The sequence below is a fragment of the Schistocerca cancellata genome, chromosome 11 (assembly GCF_023864275.1).
Source record: "Schistocerca cancellata isolate TAMUIC-IGC-003103 chromosome 11, iqSchCanc2.1, whole genome shotgun sequence".
NCBI classification, from domain to species: Eukaryota; Metazoa; Arthropoda; class Insecta; order Orthoptera; family Acrididae; genus Schistocerca; species Schistocerca cancellata.
Window position 1 is genome coordinate 83,943,856 of NC_064636.1, and position 22,134 is coordinate 83,965,989.

A 22,134-nucleotide genomic window follows, 5' to 3' on the forward strand; every position below is an offset into this window, starting at 1 on the left:
ATGATCTAAGCACGCACACTCTCTGTGTGAGTCCTGAGTCATCATTTGCTTTTTCAAGGCCGTCCGTTCTGCTACCACATTTGTGTCCCTTATATGGGGATAATTCATCTTGTCCACGAAAAGTGTAATCTGGGAATGTGCCTTTTTGTCTCTCTTCTTCCAAGAATCGTCCCGTTTCGTCGGATCCGAAGGAAGGTTTTCAACAACATGCCATAGTTCGCCATGGATCAACTACGCCTTCATGGCAAAATTCAGCGTCGAACAATTTTCACGGTGGCCGGCGGCTCTAGCGCTACAGTCTGGAACCGCGCGACTGCTACGGTCGCAGGTTCGAATCCTGCCTCAGACATGGATGTGTGTGATGTCCCTAAATTAGTTAGGTTTAAGTAGTTCTAAGTTCTAGGGGACTGATGACTTCAGAAGTTATGTCCCATAGTGCTCAGAGCCATTTGAACCATTTTTTTTTTTTAATTTTCTCGCCTGATCAACTTTTCCACCACTGGGAGTCCAGTTGGGGCTGTGCTACTCATTTTTAGCTTTGAGTGAGAGAAAAAATGACTGCAGTCTGCACGCAAGAATGATCAATCGGCAAAATATAAATGATCGGCACAAGCGTAACTTCCAAACCGGCTCTGAATTTGCGCGCACGACATGAATTTTAATATTTATAAAACCTTACTTTCCCACGTGTGCCTGGACCAATAACCTTTTGTTTAGCATTTTTTTTAATACAAACGTGAAAGCTTCCTGAAAACAATGTTTTATTAAATAATCAGCGCGCTTATAACAAGTAAACAAGTCAAATGGTTCAAATGGCTCTAAACACTATGGGACTTAACATCTGAGGTCATCAGTCCCCTAGGCTTAGAACTACTTAAACCTATGATTCTTGAGTTTCTCCCGGCGTATTTGATAATCAAAATATCCACGGGTGTGCTGCCGGTCTATATTGTCCAACGGGCAGTGCCCGTTCGACACTATAGACCGGCAGCACACCCGTGGATATTTTGATTATTTAAACCTAACTAACCTACGGACATCAGACACATCCATGCCCGAGGCAGGATTCGAACCTGTGACCGCAGCAGCAGCGCGCTGATGCGCCTAGAACCGCTCGGTCACCTAAGCCGGCTACACAACTCAGAACACATAATAACCATCGAGTAATAACAACACAACGGAGTAAACAAAAAAACTATCGATATCAATTTACATATCATAACAACAATGGCACGTGTATATCACCGCGCACGCTAAAGTTCGAAATTTTACAGTACATCACAATACAAACGAGTTTTGATACAAGCAGACGAAGCGACGCGGCAATAAAACAGTTCACTCGTTAACAGGACTGATTAACGAATAGATTTTACTTTTTCTGACAAAATACAAAATTTTACTTTTTTCATGCCGAGTGAATTTCATTCCTCTTTAGTGACAGGCTGACTGTAGCTGTCAAATTTTCCACTCCATGGCAGTCGAAATCACAAGACGCGTCGCCAACATCTGAAAAGCAGAGTCATTGAACACCAAGCTGTGTGTCGTGCACTACGGCAAAATATTGCAAAATGTGTTTCAAATGCCAGTTATCATACGAAGCATCGACGCAAAGGGACATCTGCGTCACGTCGTTGAAACTAACTAAAGCGATTCGGTGGTCTGTATACGTAGTACTGAGCATATCTCATTGTTTCGGACGTTGGCAAAACACGTTTCCATCCAAAGTGCCTTGCAGGAACAGATGAATGTAGAGTGGCGTTGTGGAAATTTGTAAATGAAACAGGACGACTGAAGTTTTATTTATGCTTTGTGCCGCTGGCCCGTTGCCTTGTTGTGCCCATATGTTGGCGACTGTGCTGGGTGTGGATTAAAATACACACTACTATAACGTATTTAGTATTGTAGACGTCCAACAAGTGCTTCATAACAGACGCAGACGTATACAAAGTGCCACCTTATCCTTGGCTTGACGATATTTTACGCCATAGAAACGCTTGTAGTTATTTGTACTCGTTAAATTCAAAATAAAATTGTCATAAATCCATATCTACTGCAGCTACGTTAAGTAGTGTAAATCTGTGAGTGATATCTCACACTAATTACTTGTGTTACAATGTTCACTTTGAATCATCGTATGTATGTTTGACGATTCAAGTGTGTTGTTTTATCAGCAGTGCATGAGAATACAAGCCGATTAAAAGAAACTGACATCCGGGAATACTGAGCGTCAGCCCACGCTTTGCCGCCTCGTTTTGTCATGAAGGAAGAACCACTGGATGCTTTCTCGCCGGTCGACACGGTGAGAATGGATCCCTTTTCATTTCATAATTTTTTCTTGCACTCGTCGTGTTCCGTATACAGCATGGAGAACAACAACCCCAGGGACATGGGACGAGTCAACAAAAGACAAGGAACACTTGAAAAATTACTGTGTAGCGTGCATTGCTTTAACAATGTATCAGGTTTAATTTTTCACACATTTTTATAAAATTTACCTTACGGTTTTAATGACGGAAAGTGCGTTAAGTAATACAAATTGCGTTTAATACGGCGCGTACGTAAACATCAGACTACACTACACTAGGCTACAGACCAGTCTATGATAACGAAAGCCTGTGTTCCATGTTCACAATTTTTGGCTTCGCCAATTTACAGCCATGCTATCCAGCTTAACCTAAACCTTGGGCTGTGCTACAGTTAAGTCTGTCAACACTACCAAAAATTCAAATAGAGGGAGTTGTAAATTTCTTACTTTCTTATAACTCGCTGTAGGAAGCTGAACAAGCATCAAGAGTGCCTCACTTTTATTCATTTCCTCCCCTCGACTCTCATTTTGTAACAGATGAGTCTGCCTGTCACAAGTGAAAGGAGAAATGGACCACCACTTATTCACAAGAAAGACCGTACCCAGAAACTTAACACAGTACAAATGATGGTTACAATTAATGGATTTAAATCCAGCATTGTTGATAACATTATTAAAAAAAACGAAACTGAATAAGCAAGCTAGATCCCACATGTACCCAATGAGCATACACAGACAAAAAGCTATTTATTTATGATACGATAACAGGAGAAACATTGGACAACTATTTACAACAAGTATATACATTACAACACAGGTAGATACAATTTTAAGTTCATAATGGGTTCAGGGCTTGAAGTCCAGGCCTGAAATCCATCAAGAAGCTACTGCAAACAAATTGTGAAGATTTTCCATTCTCCTTTTCATTGATATCTATGAACATTCAAATGTTTTGTGATGTACTGTACACTGATCTTCGCTGCAGTCACATTCAAAGGACTTCTGTCCCTGTTGATGCTCCACATTTGCCCTGACCTGTTTGATCTGATTCAGTATGCACAAGTGCGAGTGTCAACAGGGTAGAAGTAACTTTAGCTGGAACAGCAATAGTGTCTGACTGCATATGAAAGCGCTATACTTGGTGACCAGCTGAAGACTGTTGGAATCGTACCCAAGATGGTTCCTGTTAACTTGTGGAGTATATTGTTCTGAGTTATGATTGGGATTACTGAAGTGTCCGATTCCACCCGTCTGCTTTGACCCATGACATCACCAATATGGCAGAAACGACCATTCACCACGACTCCAATATAGCGCCTATGATGCCATTATGTAAACATGACAACAAACATGAAAATAGATTGAAAAACCAACACACACATCTTCCTCCAAAAATATAATCAAACTAACAGGACAAGCATGGGAAATTGGAGGTTTTTGAGTGGGGACAAAGTATATATAAATACATATAAACACGCAGGGTCAACAGCAGCTCAGGATACCAAAACACATATCTACGACCGCATATTGGAATCGGGCACTTCCCTTGACCTATATAGATCAACAGCAGCTCACGATACTAAAACAAAGATAGCTAAGAGAACACATTGAAATCAGACATTTCCCATTACCTATAAAGCTTAAAAACAACTAACGATACAAAAAATTTAAATCAAGTACTTCCCCAAAGATATCTAAATCAAGCCCAAGTGCCAATACCAAAACATTAACCACCAACACATGCAGTAAATACCACCGACCAAACACAGAAATACCCCACCAACCATCATAACACACGAAAAATACCATCCGCCCCCCTCCAAAAAAAAAAATAGGCTACTTACCACAACAGAGTTCAGGTGCTACCCACTAGGTCTCTCTCTCTCTCTCTCTCTCTCTCTCTCTCTCTCTCTCTCTCTCTCTCTCTCTCTCACACACACACACACACACACACACACACACACACACACACACACACACACACACACACACACACACAAAACAAACTCCCAACCCACTCACAACCTACTAAACCCTCCCCACCCCCTCCACCCTCCCTCCAAAATCAAACCATCCGTCAACAAATAAAAATCAAAAAATAAACAAAAACCAATCACACACTAAAACTCAAAAACAACTGCAACACAACAGATCCTCCACAACATAATCATAAAACAACCACCACCACCCCACCGACCTACCTCCACAAACATTACCAACAACTATGCGCCCCCCCCCCCCACCCCCTCACTCCGGGTGAGCCACAATGCCCCTCCCCCCCCCCTCTCACAACGCATTCTTAACCAACCACGTTCGGCCTATACATTTGACTAATAGCCCTTTAAAAATGCTGAAAAGTGCAATAGTCCTCAGTGATGATCTTCCGCCAACAATACTCATCTAAATGAGACTGAAGGTTAGAAGAGCGTCTCTTCTGCCTCCCAATAACTGACTTAACCACCCCCCAAAACCCCTCTATCGTATTTGTACATACCCCAGTCTCATAATTGTTGAATTCTGAACTATATATAAACTAAACAACTACATAATCATGCCCCCTTTGGCCGAATCCCCTATAAGATGAAAAAGCATTGGAAACTGTTGTCCTACCCTCCTTTATAAAATCTTCAATCAAACCCACGAATTCCTTTTTCATGCGCCCCTCCAAAATCCTAAAAGCACACTCTGAAAAACCATCCCCAGATACAACAGCCCCCCACAACCATAAACCAACCGGAGACTTACCCCTCCCATACTTTCTCTTCCCAAACTGCGACTCATCAGCCTCCACGACCAACTCAGGCCCACCAAACTTACCCCTGTGCTTAATATATTCAGAACAAACTTCCCTACAAAATGAAAACCAGTCGTACACTGTCCTCTCCCTAACACCACTCTCATGTGCACAAAAACTATGTGAGGATCTATAACAAAAATAATACGTCATCAACACTATTATCTCTGGCATGCCAAACCTAGACCTCTCAAACCAGGTACCACGCCTTATGGAACCCCATGGGTTGTCCCTACGTCATTGTCACTTGTATCAGTCCCTGGTCCGAGACTCCGGAACTCTGGCCAACCGCACGTTCTGCCAACACACACCGCACTTCAGCCAACAGCCCGAATAATTGTAAGAATTTTATCAGTTTCAGCATATCGTCACCCGTTTCCGCCTGCAAACGAGAACTATTATATTCATCCGTCATATCAATACCTGACAAAAGCAGCAAAAATTAAATTAAACGACTCGTCATACGAAGTACAGCAAACAGCACTACAGTAACTCAGACACAACAAAAACTTAATTCTTAACTCACTGAAACCAATTTCTGTCACCAGTCACAAACGATACCTGAACAGATCAAACAGCAACACCAAAATTAACCCAATACACTACATAACACGCGAACCATAAACACACCACCAGAGAACACCACCAACCGCTACAAAACGGCAGTTGCAAACACAAACTCTCATAAACTAAACACCGTGCTGTCTTGACGTCACACACAACACCGCCCTTACATCCTGTGTCAAAGCTGCCGGGTGGGATCGGTCGCCTCTGTTGAACCTTTTGATTTTAGTTGCCAGATTCCGGAGGTGGTTTATGTATGTCACATATGTTCCTAGCATCATACTAGGTATTTTGGAGAGCATGATCTCGAAACATGATGTTAGGTTTGTGGCTTGTTCTGTAAGTGGAATATTGACTCAATGGCCTTTTGAGAAGTTACTTGGGCAGGGAGAGTTATGTGTGAAGTCTGATGTTAATGTTTCTTCAGCTTGCAGACAAAAGTGAAGCATTGCAGTTAGTATAGTAGTAGTAGTAGTAGTAGTAGTAGTAGTTCTATTCATCTGTGTATCACTGTTTCAACAATATTGAACATTATAATGTAAAAAAAAATTTAAAAAACGTAATTATGTGTAAACAGACAGATACATACAGTTGAAACTTGATCATCCGGACCTCAGTTACACGTATTCACAATTATCTGGATTATCAACCATGAGCAAATATATTTGTGGTCTAGTTCGTGCATGTGTGGACATGCTGTGCTAGTATTATCTGCCCATGCCTCCCATGAACTCTGCCCCTTGCGTTTCATTATTTTTGACACAATTATTTAAGGTTGATAAAAAAATCTACTCTCCCAAGCAGCGGCAGAACACACACATAAAAGACTGTTGTAATTGGCAAGCTTCCGGAGAAGGAAAAAGGCTGGAGAGGTCTAGGAAAAGGGGCAGATTTCGGGAAAGTCACCCAGAACCATGGGTCAGGGGAGAGCTACCATATGGGATGAGGAGGAAAGACTGATTGTTGGGGACTGCATCAGACGAGATTTGAAAACCTGATAGCTAAAGGTGGAAGACAGGCTAATATGCAAGAGAGAGGTTACTACTAAAACACGATGGATGAGTTAATAAGGGTTAATATGGCTGAAAAGCTAAGTGCATTGCACATAACAGGTGGGAGGGGGGCAGTGAGAAATAGACAGGAAAGACAATGAAAGATGTAGAAAACTAAAGCGGTGTGAAGCATAGAGTAGTTACGAAGAAGAAATGCTGAAACGTAAGAAATTAACATAATTTACGGCCAGGTGGGTGTCGAGAATCGAGGACATGTTGCAGCGCTAGTTCCCACCTGCAGAGTTCTGAAAACCTGGTGTCTGGGGGAAGAATCCAGATGGCCCATCTGGTGAAACAGGTGCTGAGGTCACGAATGTTATGTCCCAATCTTCGCAACATTTTTGTCAGACCCTATGCTGCTCCTGCACCCATCTCCCTACCCTGTGGCTCCTACCCCTGTGACCATTCCCGCTACAGGACTTGCCCTATGCACCCTCCACCATCTATAATAGCCCTGTAATTGGCAAAACATGTACTATAGAAGGGAGCGCCACCTGTGAAACAACACGTCATGTATCAGTTACTATGTAAACACTGTTCAGCCTTCTACATCAGCATGACTACTACAAAATTATCAGTTAGGATGAATGGACATAAGCAGCGGATGTAAACTGGCAACTCGAAATATCCTTTTGCAGAGCATGCACTACAACATGACATTTGTGACCTCGGCACCTGTTTCACCGCACACACCATCTGCGTTCTTCCCCCAGATACCAGTTTCCCAGAACTCCGCAGGTGGGCACTAGCACTACAAGATGTCCTTGATTCTCACCACCCACCTGCCCATAATGTACATTAATTTCTTCCGTTTCAGCATTTCTTCACTGTAACTACTCTTTGCTGCACTCCGTTTTAGTTTTCTACATCTTTCATTGTCTTTCCCGTCTATTTCTCGCCGCCCCCCCCCCCCCTCCCACCTGTTATGTACAATGCACTTAGCTTTTCACCCGTATTAACTTGTCGAAGGTGTTTTAGTAGTACCGTATTTACTCGAATCTAAGCCGCACTCGAATCTAAGCCGCACCTGAAAAATGACTCGAAGTAAAGGAAAAAAAAATTTCCCGAATCTAAGCCGCACCTGAAATTTGAGACTCGAAATTCAAGGGGAGAGAAAAGTTTTAGGCCGCACCTCCAAATCGAAACAAAGTTTGTCCATTGTAATATGAGACACAATTTAGGTCGAATGAATGACGATACAGCTACAGTAGTTTGGTTCGAGTGTAAGCTTAGCAGTTAAGCTTTACCACGTAGCCATTGCTATGCATCAGGCGCTCCGTCCGTATTTATACGGGTGCCCTTCCTTTTTCACATGCTTCGTCTGGTTTGAATCGGTTGCTTATTTTGCTTTGATCTGATAATTGCCGTTTTCTTTGTTATAGGTGTTTGCGTCACTCTTAAGCTGAAAATGCATTACTGCACTGTGTCATGCATTGTTTGTCGCATTCTGATAGTGCGTGTTTACGGCCTGTCGCGGCTCGCGGCACGGTTTATTTTTGTGCGCGCTACCGCCGCGTACAACTAAAAAAAAAAGAGGAATCGTCTCATTAGCGAAACAATGGCAAGAGACCACAATTTGTTGTTACTTACACTGCTGCTTTCTTTGATAATGATCAACAAGAATCAAATAATAGACTGCGTATGATAGAACATGTTCTGAACGAAAGTTTGGCGAAAATTTTGCTCCGTTTGAAAATCTTTGCGGTCGCTTCTTTATTACATCAAATTCTGCACAGAAATTAGAGTCATTTTAGATTTAAAAATCTAGTCACTTGCCGTGCTTCATTTCTGACTGTATCACTATTAGGCATAAGAATAATACGAATATAAACATGACATGATACGTATATTCTTCCGCGTTTGCTGTTGTCTCACTCTAGTTTCGTAGTTTATTAGGCAGACAGGATTTAAATAAGATAGCAGCAAACACGAAAGAATAGATGGCAAAATGTTTATATTCATATAATTCTTATGGTGAAGAGAATACTGTATATGATTCAGATTTCATCAGGTTCCTATTAGCAACCATCTCTTCTCACAGATAGGAAAAAATTCAGAACGTAGAGTTGGCCATATTGACAAACATCCCAAACAGTCTTGCCAGTCAGATTTTCGTAGTACACTGAAATTGTGCTACATTCGAAGATGAACAATACGGAATTTGTATTTACTTCGTTGGATAATGTATGAAAATGCACTGGTCGAAACTCGCGGCGGAGAAAAAAAAGCTCGTCTTCCACTTTTTTTTAAATTTATTTACTGACGCTGAGATTTTGGCGCCTGTATTTATCCTTGTGCCTACAAAGCATTCCTGCGTAGCGCTACATATATTCGGCGGCAGAAGTTAGTTGTGGCGGCATGTACCGACATTTTTCATAACTTCTGCTTGCTTTGCACTCAATTCTAAGCCGCAGACGGTTTTTTGGATTACGAAAACCGGAAAAAAAGTGCGGCTTAGATTCGAGTAAATACGGTAATCTCTGTCTTGCATATTAGCCTGTCTTGCACCTTTAAGCTCCCAGGTTTTCAAATCTCGTCTGATGCAGTCCCCAGCAATCAGTCTTCCCTTCTCATCCTGTATGGTAAAGTCACCCGTGACCTGTGATTCTGGGTGGCTTTTCCAATGTCTACCCCTTTTCCTAGACCTCTCCAGTCATTTTCCTTCACCCTTCTTCCTTCCCCTTCAACCCTTCTCCTGAAGAAGGAGCCACTGGCTCCAAAAGCTTGCCTATCACAACAGTCTTTTATATGTGTGTTCTGCTGCTGCTTGATGAGTAGATTTTTTATCTATCCAATTAAATAATTTTTGTCATTTTTTTTTTTTTTTTAGTTAGATAGTTGCCAATCTCTATGTCGCTGTATTGTGTCATGTCTGTTATTAAAAATGTCAAAGCGCAAGACAGTGGTGTTATCACTTAAAGATAAAATATTCAATTTCGATTCCTTCAAAAAATCTGAAGTGGTCGTAAGTTAGCTGATAAGCATGGTGTAGGTTCTTCTACAAGAAGCAATATTAAGAAGAATACTGATTCAGCTTTGAAGTACACCTAGAAACGTGATAGTGAAGACAGGAGTAAACAGAGAAAGGTGGTGACGAAATCGAAAAATTGTATAACCGATACAGATGATTCTCTTTTCGAGGATAAAACAGAGCTAATGCCAAACATATGAATATGCTAGGAGTGTGATGCTGATGATGTGAAAGAGTGGCTCAGTTGTCTCAGTAATGCTCAAAGTTTTCAGATCTTGGTGAAAACTTATTGCAGGCAAACAAACAACAGGAAATGCAAGAAGATGAAACAGAAGAAAATGGAAGTGCAGGAAATGATGCAGAACCATTCCATGCAGAAGCATTTCAAGCCCTGGAAACAGCTTTCAAATGGTTCAAATAACAGGGTGTGAGTTTACTACAATTAAACTGGATTTGTGATGGAGCAGTGCAATGAAGAGAAAAAAGTGTTTATGTTTGATGACAATTACCAAATACTTTGAACAAAATTAAACTACAGTGATTGTCCTATGTGAGTTTTTTTAGGTATTTCATGATAAAGGTTGCATTATTTCAGTAATTTCAAGAAAATATGCAAGTACATACAAAAATATTTCTCTAATCTCTTAATAAATATTTGTTTTTGTAAGTTTTAATAAGTTTAGTTTGTTCTTGTTGTTTTGAATAAACATCTAACATTAAATATTAACTATAGAAATATAACTATTTGACAGTGTAACTAAAAGATTGCCATACTAAGACACAGTGTAAATAACAAAAAAATCTCTTTTCTTCAGATATTTAATCATCCAGGTTTTTTACTATCTGAATGACTTACAACAGCAATTAGTCTTGTTATCAGGTCTCCACTGTATTTGGAAGTCTACTAAGACAAGGATTGGCCAGGTAGTTGGCCATAACCTCATAATGGGAATTGTGCTAGCATTTACTTGGAAGTGATTTGGGGAAACCACAGAAAATCTAAATCAGGATGGTCAGATGAATACTAGAGCCTCCACCTTCCTGAATACCTGGCTAGTCTATCCAGAACAGTGCAGTCACATTCTCTAAGTCTAAGTGCTGCAGAGAAGTTATTTAATAATGTAAAAGGCCACTGCTGCACTGTTCATTCATTCCTCACTAGCAGTAACCACACGATCTGTACACAGATATTACCTGATATTTTTACACATAATGTACCACAACACAGGTCATTCAAAAGCTGTGATTCCACCTGTCTTCTTTGACCCACGACATAACTGTGTTGTATGACATTATGGTTGCGTAATGTTTTTCAGTTGGTAGGTCAACGGAGGCATCTGATCCCACCCGTCGGCTTTGACCTGTGACATAAGGGTGTTGTGTTGTGTGACGTCATGACGGCGTGGAGTTTAGTTTATGAGTGTGTTGTGTCTGTAGATGTCGTCTTGTTACGGTTGGTGGTGTCCTCTGGTGGTGTGTGTATGGTCCGCATGTTATGTGGGTTTATTTGGTTGTCGGTGCTTGAAGTGTGCATTTATCGGTCATAACTGTTAATAGAAGAACGGAAATTAGTTTCAATGAGTTAAGAATTAAGTTCCCATAGTGTTTATGTTATTACAGTGTCGTTTGATCTTATTGGTTTGCTGTTTGTCGTGCGCTAAGTCGTTTAATTCAATTTGTGGCTTCTTTTGTTAGGTATGGATATGACTTGTAAGTTTAAGTGTGTGTGTCTGCGGACTGAAATGGGGGACGACATGTTGTCCGTCATTAAGTTTCTGCAACTTTTTGGGCTTGTGACGGAGATAGTGAAATACGGAGTATGCAAGCAGAATATGCGAGTTGGGGGTTAGTGTGTAGTGCTGGAACTTTTTTTATGGTAAGTAGTGGTTTTTTTGGGCCTACTGTTCGCGTGTTATGAAGTTCGGTGGGGTTTTTGTGTGTTGCCTGGTCGGTGTTTTTTACTGCATATGTTGGTGGTTGAAATTTTGGTATCGGCACTTGTGGTTGATTTATGTATCTTAGGGGATGTACTCGATTTCAATTTTTTTGCTATCATCAGTTGTATTTGAGCTGTATAGGTCGTGGGAAGTGACCGATTCCAATGTGTCGTCATAGCTATGTGTGTTTTGGTATCGTGAGCTGCTGTTGACTTATATAGGTCAAGGGAAGTGTCCGATTCCAATTTTTGTTGTTTTCGGTGTTGTTTTTGTGGTATCGATAGTTGTGGAGTGATTATAATTTTTGTAGTAGTTGGTTTTTATTTTGTGGTATCGACAATTGCGTTTGACCTATGTATGTGAAAGGAAGTGACTGATTCCCGTTGATATTGTAAGTGTAGCGGAATTTGGGAATTTTGTGGTGTTTTTATGTCATCATTTTGTGTGGTTTGGGATCGTGGTGCGTGTCTGTATGTGTTTATATTTAGTGTGTCCCCACCCAAAAACCCCCAATTTCCCACGCTGGTCCTGTTAGTTTGATTATATTTTTGGAGAGAGATGTGTTTGTCAGTTTTATATGTATGTTCGGGTTTGTTGTTGTGTCTATGTAATGACGTCATAGGCACCATATGGGAGAAGTTGAGAATTGTCGTTTTCGCCATGTTGGTGACTTCATGGGTCAACGCAGACGGGTGGAATCAGACACTTCTGTAATCACCATTTGGTTTGTGTTTGTAGAGGGAGTGTTTCAGTATTCGATTGGTCCTCTCTTGTGTTGGTTGTTGCCTTTTTGAAGTTATTTGTTAGGTGTCTTAGTGAGTCATTTCACATTGTTAGCTGAGTGTATGAAGTTATTGGAAGAGTTTGTGCAGGTTTGCTAGCGAGCTGCTTTGAGTTTGCATACTGTTTTTATACTTTATACTTTATTATGTAATGTGTGTGTGTGTGTGTGTGTGTGTGTGTGTGTGTGTTACAATGGGTTTTGTTGGTAAATAATTTTGGGTGGTTTTATTTGTTTGTTATTTTAGTATGTATGGTATATGTGTATACTGTAATACATTATGTAGGTTTTCATGAATTTCGGATTTTTCCTTGTTAATGTTTGGTTGCCGTGGTTGGTGAGAATCTTGGATATTGATTCACCGTCATGGGTTAGGTTATGTTTTTATATTAGTTGTTTGAATGGGTTTTGCTTTGCTGTACTTTGTTTTATATAGCAGGGTAAGTGAAGGTGATAATGAATTTGAGTATTTGATTGTGTTGATTTTTGGTACTGCCAGCTTTGTTTTAGGTGCCATATCGATCAAGTGAAATTTATGATACCGATGGTTTTTTTTTTTTTTTTTTTTTTCCCTGAATGTTGAGAATTGAGAATTTTGTATGCGTGATTTTTCGATTCGTTTTTGTGATGGAATGTTTTCTTTAATCATATTCTCGTAAATTTAGTTCGTTCGTGCCCAAAACCTTCTCTCTACTTCCTGCAGTTGTCCATGAGTCTCATTTTATTGTTGGAGTAAATTATTTCATGTGTTATATATGTGTTGTTTGCAGATGTAAAGAGTGGTATCTTGGTCGCCATATTGTATATGCTGTCTGCCATCGTGATGAAGTCATGGCTCAAAGTAGCTGGGTAGAATCGCAACTTATGGTAACCCGTACTACACGCACTATTATCTGACATCAGGAGCATAGTGACCATGTTTTCATTTTGTGAATCACAGCTTGCCATTTTCTAGCTTGAAAACTTGAGGCTGCATCCCTCCATGATGAGTGAAACAGTGAGTTCAGAATGAGCGTAGGGTGTTAAGGTAGATGCACCAGTCTGTAATACATTAGTTTAGGTAAATAGTAAAGACAGCAAAAACATTCTAAAATTATCCACTGTGTTTTAATTCTATTTCATTTTATGAATGCTGCAAATATGTTGATAGACTTGTTAGTGTTGGAACCTCATTACCTGAGTTTGATAACCTGATGAGACCTTTGTTTCTCAAAACAAGTTGTTGAGGTGTGTGTAGCATATAGGATGATTGAATGTTATCAATTGTTAGTATTAAAACCATTCTGTTTGGATATAGATGTGGGAGATTTTATGTCTTAAATATATGGCAACATTGTATGTTAGCTAATCGTAAACACTAATTTGTTCCGCAGACAAAATAAATTGTGAAGTGATTACACTGTTCGACATGGGTTCTATTTCTGATATTAAAGTATGTGCTTCTAGACCATTTTACCGTGGGAAATTCAAATATGTAAACAAAATATCGTTGTCAGGGATACTTTTTATGTAATGTGTATATTCACAATTCATGGCAAACACAGAGACGTTATAGAGAAATACGGGTATGTTGCCGCAACCAGTAGTGATAGAACGTGATAATTTCTTGTGCAACAGCAGGTGGGAAGAATCAGACATCATTAGGTTATCCCCCGCCACACCTATGTCATTAAGACCACCTGAAACATCTCATTAACTCGAACGGCGACAGCCGATCGCTGCCTCGGCAGTAAAGCTTCACGCCTCCTAGGGGCAGGTGCATCGAGTTTACAGTGGTGTTAGCCGCAATTTGTGTCAGTCTTAACGAGTGGGTGTTTTGGCTGACAAGTAACTGTCTGTCATATTTCCGAGCACGGTTGAATTTTTTAGTTCCTGTGTGTAAACTGATTGAGCCTGGTGCTGAAGGTAAAACGTTCCTCTAGTTCCATACTATTAATTTAATACAGGTGTATTACCAAAGTGGTATTTTTAAATTTGCAGAAATGCCACGTCGTCGTGGATGTCGATATAAGCCAGACAACTTCTGCTACATCTGTGGGAAGTTCACTTTTGCCAGAAATAGGAAGAAAATTTCTTTAGTTATAAAGAAAGCATACAAACATTACTTTGGAGTAGAGGTAGGAGACCAAGATAAAGAATGGGCACCACTTTTCTGTTGTGCTACATGTTACTGCAAACTAACTCAGTGGTGGAAAGGTAAAGAGAATGTGGCGTTATTTGCTGTTCCCATGGTGTGGAGGGAGCCTAAGGACCATGTTACTCATTGATATTTCTGTCTAACAAAAATTCAAGGCTTTACAAACAAAAAGTCGAAGAGGCACATTATTTACCCAGATCTGCCTTCAGCGAGAATGCCAGTGCAGCATTCCGACAACCTTCCAGTACCTTCAAGAGCTCGAGGTCAAATTCCGAGTGACAGTGAAATAAGTAGTACTGAAGAAATCACAGATGATGATTCTTTATATCACTGCACAAGTGAGTCATCGCTTCATTTGTTAACACAGGCAGATTTAAATGATTTAGTACGTGATCTAGGACTAAGTAAACAAAAGGCGCAGCTGCTTGGTTCAAGGTTACAAGAGTATAATCTACTGCACCAAAGTACTAAAATCAGTGTGTTCAGGCACAGAGAACATGCCTTTATTTCTTATTTTTCAACTGACGAAGCACTGGCATTTTGCAATGACGTTGCTGGCCTGATGAAAGTGTTGAACTTCACTTATATTTCACAGGAGTGGAGACATTTCATAGATGCATCGAAAACAAGTCTGAAGCGTGTTTTGCTCCATAACGGAAATAAAATACCCTCTGTTCCAGTAGCTTACGCTAGTTTGACAAAAGAGAATTACGAATTCGTACAAAGGATGCTAAATTCATTAAAATACAATGAACACAAATGGAAAATATGTGCAGATTTCAGGGTAATTGCTATGGTACTGGGAATGCAACAAGGCTACGCAAAGTAAGCCTGTTTTCTTTGCAAGTGGGATAGTCGAGACAGAAATTCTCACTACTTGAAAAATAAATGGCCTAGACGAAGATGGAAAGTTGGCGAAAAGAATGTACAACGTGAAAGTCTGGTAGCTCCTGAATATATACTACTTCCACTGCTTCACATCAAACTTGGCCTGATGAAACAATTTGTGAAGACCATGGATCCAACAGGCTGTGGGTTTGCATATCTAGCTACCAAATTCCCCCGTCTTTCAGCTGCAAAAATAAAGGAAGGTGTATTTGTGGGCCCACAAATCAGGGAGCTGCAGAAAGATGCAAATTTTGAAGCATGTTTAACTGATAAAGAAAAAACCGCATGGGACTGTTTCAAGACGGTGCCGGAAACTTCCTCGGAAGAAGAAGAGATACTAACTACAAAGCAATGGTGAAGGATATGATCAAAGCATATCAGGATTTGGGATGCAATATGTCTTTGAAGGTACATATGATGGACTCTCATCTGGACTACTTCACAGAGAGTTGTAGTGACGTATCAGATGAACATGGGGAAAGATTCCATAAAGACATTTCTACCATAGAAAGGCGCTATGAAGGGAAGTGGGTACCTTCTATGTTAGCAGATTATTGCTGGAATATCATTCGAGAGAAGAAAGATTCACAATACAAGAGAAAAAAGTGATGTGCATTACAAGGCAGATGCTCATTGTTTGTCAATTTTCTGTAATTTCTCATGTCAGATAAATGTTTCAAAGTGTATACACAAAGGTTACTGTGTTATATGTTAGATCCAACCCTCCATTAATGTGATGAACTTATAACATCATAAAGATGTGCATTTGTTTGTCGAATTTCACCTCACGTTTGCTGCACTATATCAGAAACTGAAAAGAGAAATAAAATTGCGATTACTCATAAACTATCCCTGACAGAAAAAAACCAAAAACAATTTTCAATTCAGCACTCAAAATACAACTAGAAACACAATATTTTTCATCAGAAATAGAAAAAAAGTTTTTTTTTTTTTTTTTGTAGAACAGTGTTATTGATGTTCTGCAAGCAATTTTCAGTATTTTCGCAACGTCTAATTCAATTCACAATGTGTGACATTAGAAGTTAAATTTCGTAAACTTGCAAAAAATAAGATCAGCCCCAGCTGTTAATTTAAAGGTGGTGTGTAGATGACCGGTACATAATTTTCTGTCCTTTTCGTATTTGAACCTCCTGCCAATGACTAGTACCACGGTCTCATTTTTACATTGAGTTAAGAATGTATCAGTGACTGTAATTAGTTACATGATGAATTACTCTTCTAGGATTTTGTGTGTGTCTCGATTCCAGTCTCTCGCATGATGGCAATCACTGCAGCCACTGTTTGTCAATAACTGGAGCATCTTGTTGCAAGTATGGAGCACAAGAGAAATTACAAGTACATGAGTGCAGTGTCTGCAAAGTTTGATGCAGTGTTCCTTAAGGCATCTGTGTGTGTCAGAAGGACTGTTGCATTGAACTTTTCTTTTACAGGCACAGGCCCAGTGTATTCCATGCCAAAGCCAAGGCAGCCTGATGAGAAAACTAAATAAGTCTCTCTATGTGGAGAAATCACGTAATTTTGCAAGCACCATGGAAAGAAGACACTGGCACATATGGAAGTTTGGGTCTGTCCAGCAAACATATTCGGGTAGCCAAAGTAGTTAAGGCAACCGTTAGGATGAGCAAGAAATCTGGGTTCGAATCCTGGTCCGCCACAAATTTTGATTCATTTCCAGTGAATTGTGTAGCTGTTGTGGTACCATATTCTCAATTTGCAAATACATTTCGTGAGAAATTATAAGGCCAAACGAATGGAAAGAGCTGTAGAAGTTTGATATAAATGTGAGTAGTGTGTAACAAAAAAGTTGTCGCATTGTTACACACTGTTGACAGTAGTCTGAGATCATAACATGCTGATGATATTCTGTTTGCAAGTATCATTGTTTGTGCACACCACTTTAATTGAGTATCAACACTCATTCCAAGAAGTTTTGTCCTTCTTACATTGCCTGTAATGGTACCATCTACATTCAGTGTACCATCAATTTTCGCTTTACTAACTGAATTTCATGACAGCTGTTTTCTTTGTGTTCAGTGTCACTTCGTTGCATGTTAACACCTCGGAGAACAAGCCTGAGCATAGCTCAGGCTGCAGCTTTGTGTTAAAAGGACCGCACCCAAGTATAGGTCGGACCACGATTTTCTCAACATGCGAGCGACCTATTGCTCGAAAACTGGACTCATTTTGTATGAGAACAATGTGCAGACATCTCGTGACATGCCCCTTGACTAGTGCTGCCTTCCATTGTCAATTTATAGAATTATTTCAAAAGAAATATTAGTGAAAATAACAGCTGCCGTTGTGAATGGCTGAGCCAATATAATCATATTGGGTAATTTCATTTCATGTGCATACTGATTAGGTTTCACAGTTTCCTGTAATTCTGCTAGAAATATGTCATGTTTGTTGGTTGAGCAAGAAATTTTGTAAGCTCAAGAAGAAGAAATTGCTCAAAAATTCACCTCACAGTTTTTTCTTTGGAGGATAGTTATACTTTCTCTCATCATTGTTTTAAAATTGGTAATCTATCAAAAAAGTAAAGTAAATATGAAAAATAAATGTTGAAGTTTGGCTGTTTTTTTAGTATGTATTTCTCTTGAAGAAATAAATTACATACATATGAGTAATGCTTTAAAAAACAGCATAAATTGCAGTTTTGTAGCCCCAATATTCTTCTAAGCAGCAGTTCTCCAAATTATTAACAAATTGTAAACTTTCTTGAGAGCTTCATTTGTTTTCTCTGCAATGAGTTCTGTTCTCTACTATGCATAAACTTTCTAGTTGGAGAGGTAACATTTTAAAGGAAAATGGCTTTTTTTCTACAGAAATCTGGCAGATGATTCTTCCAACTCAATGGATAAGCAACATACTGTCATGAAAACCCAGGTTCATATGAGTATATGCCAGATATGTCACTGCCATTATACAAGCTGTCCCATTAACTAATCCAAATAACTTTTTGTCCAGGAACAAAATAAAAAAATGCATTGAACAAGTACGGGTCGTCTCTAAATGCTACATTAATTCATTTTCAAAGTTCTATATTTTCTTAAGTATTATATTCACAAATATGACTGAGTGCATGAATAGAACTGTAAACTCACCCAGTTGGCTTCGTGCCCACCAGGTGGCGTTAAGAGTGCAATACCTTGACAAAAGTTGCGAGAAAGCATCAAAATAGGTTTTGTGTGTTGGAATATGTGATATGTTTATCCATTACAACAGTGTAATATTTATTCAAAAGGAATTATGGAAAACAGCTGCCATATAAGGAGGCAATTGTGCATTGATATTGACTGTTTAGGTATACTAGTTGTCTGTGTAAACAGAAAAGCACTTGTCAGCTAGGAGTGCCAGATGCAACCATGGAGAGGTTGAGGGAAAGTTTTGTTCACAGTCCAAAAAAATCAACAGTCTGTGCAAGCCACAAACTTAGAATTTCACAGAAAACTGTGTGGAAGATTTTGCGACGGAGGCTGCATTTCAAATTATACCATCAACGGATCGAGCAACAGTTAGAACCGGAAATTTATGGCCAGTGCCTTCAGTTTTTTATTTAATTGAGGAATCACTTATGGATGAACATTTCACCTCTAAGCTGATAACTGAACAACAAAACAACCTTCAATTTATCTGGAAAGAATAACGACCAGAATATGAGAGTATGGGGCACCGAAAATCCTCATAAAATTGTAGTGCCCAAACAAGATTCAACAAAGGTTTAATGTCTTTTGGGAAATGTCACATACAAAGCTGTGTGGGCCATTTTTCTTCTGTGAGAAGACTGTGGCAGGGACATCTTATATTAATATACAGGGTGAGTCACCTAACATTACCGCTGGATATATTTTGTAAACCACATCAAATACTGATGAATTGATTCCACAGACCGAACGTGAGGAGAGGGGCTAGTGTAATTGGTTAATACAAACCATAAGAGACTGCACAGAAGTATGTTTTTTAACACAAACCTACGTTTTTTTTAAATGGAACCCTGTTAGTTTTGTTAGCACATCTGAACATATAAACAAATACGTAATCAGTGCCGTTTATTGCATTGTAAAATGTTAATTACATCCGGAGATATTGTAACCTAAAGTTGACGCTTGAGTACCACTCCTCTGCTGTTCGATCGTGTGTATCGGAGAGCACCGAATTACGTAGGGATCGAAAGGGAACGGTGATGGACCTTAGGTACAGAAGAGACTGGAATAGCACATTTCGTCCACATGCTAACACCTTTTTATTGGTCTTTTTCACTGACGCACATGTACATTACCATGAGGGGTGAGGTACACGTACACACGTGGTTTCCGTTTTCAATTACGGAGTGGAGTAGAGTGTGTCGCGACATGTCAGGCCAATAGATGTTCAATGTGGTGGCCATCATTTGCTGCACACAATTGCAATCTCTGGCATAATGAATGTCGTACACGCCGCAGTACATCTGGTGTAATGTCGCCGCAGACTGCCACAATACGTTGTTTCATATCCTCTGGGGTTGTAGGCACATCACGGTACACACGGTACCACATTGAACATCTATTGGCCTGACATGTCAGGACACACTCTACTCCACTCCGTAATTGAAAACGGAAACCACGTGTGTACGTGTACCTCACCCCTCATGGTAATGTACATGTGCGCCAGTGAAAAAGACCAATAAAAAGGTGTTAGCATGTGGACGAAATGTGCTGTTCCAGTCTCTTCTGTACCTAAGGTCCATCACCGTTCCCTTTCGATCCCTACGTAATTCGGTGCTCTCCGATACACACGATCGAACAGCGGAGGAGTGGTACTCAAGCGTCAACTTTAGGTTACAATATCTCCGGGTGTAATTAACATTTTACAATGCAAAAAACGGCACTGATTACGTATTTGTTTATATGTTCAGATGTGCTAAACTAACAGGGTTCCATTTAAAAAAACGTAGGTTTGTGTTAAAAAACGTACTTCCGTGAATTTTTTTTATGGTTTGTATTAACCAATTACACTAGCCCCTCTCATCACGTTCGGTCTGTGGAATCGATTCGTCAGTATTTGATGTGGTTTACGAAATATATCCAGCGGTAATGTTAGGTGACTCACCCTGTATAGCAGTTCTTTGCCACAATTGATTGCTGATTCTGAGAATTTAATCTTCCAACTCTCTGGAACATCAATGTTTGTTGCTACCTAAACATTGAACTTCTACATCGGTGGATTTGGTGTAGTGGTGAAGATGATGGGGCTCTGTTCCCTTGGACCTCCAGGTCGCCTGATCTGACACCTTGTGACAGTTTCCTGTTGGGATACACTGAGGACTGTGTTTACATTCCCTCACTGTCATGACCACTGGCACAGCTCAGAGGAAGCACCATTGTTTTTGTGGTGACCTCTGACTGGATGTTGCTACATAAGATGCGACATGTACCTGATCACTCTTTGAATGTGTCATGAAGCCAGAGGGGCACTCACAGAAAGTTTGTTGTTGTTGTTGTGGTCTTCAGTCCTGAGACTGGTTTGATACAGCTCTCCATGCTACTCTATCCTGTGCAAGCTTCTTCATCTCCCAGTATCTACTGCAACCTACATCTTTCTGAATCTGCTTAGTGTATTCATCTCTTAGTCTCCCTCTACGATTTTTACCCTCCACGCTGCCCTCCAATGCTAAATTTGTGATCCCTCGATGCCTCAGAACATGTCCTACCAACCGATCCCTTCTTCTAGTCAAGTTGTGCCACAAACTTCTCTTCTCCCCAATCCTATTCAATACCTCCTCATTAGTTACGTGATCTACCCACCTTATCTTCAGCATTCTTCTGTAGCACCACATTTCGAAAGCTTCTATTCTCTTCTTGTCCAAACTAGTTATCGTCCATGTTTCACTTCCATACATGGCTACACTCCATACAAATACTTTCAGAAACGACTTCCTGACACTTAAATCTATACTCGATGTTAACAAATTCCTCTTCTTGAGAAACGCTTTCCTTGCCATTGCCAGTCTACATTTTATATCCTCTCTACTTTGACCATCATCGGTTATTTTACTCCCTAAATAGCAAAACTCCTTTACTACTTTAAGTGTCTCATTTCCTAATCTAATTCCCTCAGCATCACCCGACTTAATTTGACTACATTCCATTATCCTCGTTTTGCTTTTGTTGATGTTCATCTTATATCCTCCTTTCAAGATACTGTCCATTCCGTTCAACTGCTCTTCCAAGTCCTTTGCTGTCTCTGACAGAATTACAATGTCATCGGCGAACCTCAAAGTTTTTACTTCTTCTCCATGAATTTTAATACCTACTCCGAATTTTTCTTTTGTTTCCTTTACTGCTTGCTCAATATACAGATTGAATAACATCGGGGAGAGGCTACAACCCTGTCTTACTCCTTTCCCAACCACTGCTTCCCTTTCATGCCCCTCGACTCTTATAACTGCCATCTGGTTTCTGTACAAACTGTAAATGGCCTTTCGCTCCCAGTATTTTACCCCTGCCACCTTCAGAATTTGAAAGAGAGTATTGCAGTTAACATTGTCAAAAGCTTTCTCTAAGTCTACAAATGCTAGAAACGTAGGTTTGCCTTTTGTTAATCTTTCTTCTAAGATAAGTCGTAAGGTCAGTATTGCCTCACGTGTTCCAACATTTCTACGGAATCCAAACTGATCTTCCCCGAGGTCGGCTTCTACCAGTTTTT

The 22,134-nt window shown here is 40.0% G+C and overlaps 1 protein-coding gene across 1 annotated transcript in view; it reads left to right on the forward strand.

Annotated features, from left to right (window-relative positions):
• Positions 1–1,768: 1,768 nt before the first annotated feature.
• LOC126108237 (zinc finger protein 184-like) overlaps positions 1,769–22,134 on the forward strand; it is a 96,071-nt gene continuing 75,705 nt past the window's right edge. The window contains exons 1-2 of the mRNA XM_049913467.1: positions 1,769–2,078; positions 2,175–2,299. Coding sequence (XP_049769424.1) covers positions 2,258–2,299 — 42 coding nt within the window. The 5' untranslated portion in view covers positions 1,769–2,078; positions 2,175–2,257. The remainder of the gene's footprint in view (positions 2,079–2,174; positions 2,300–22,134) is intronic.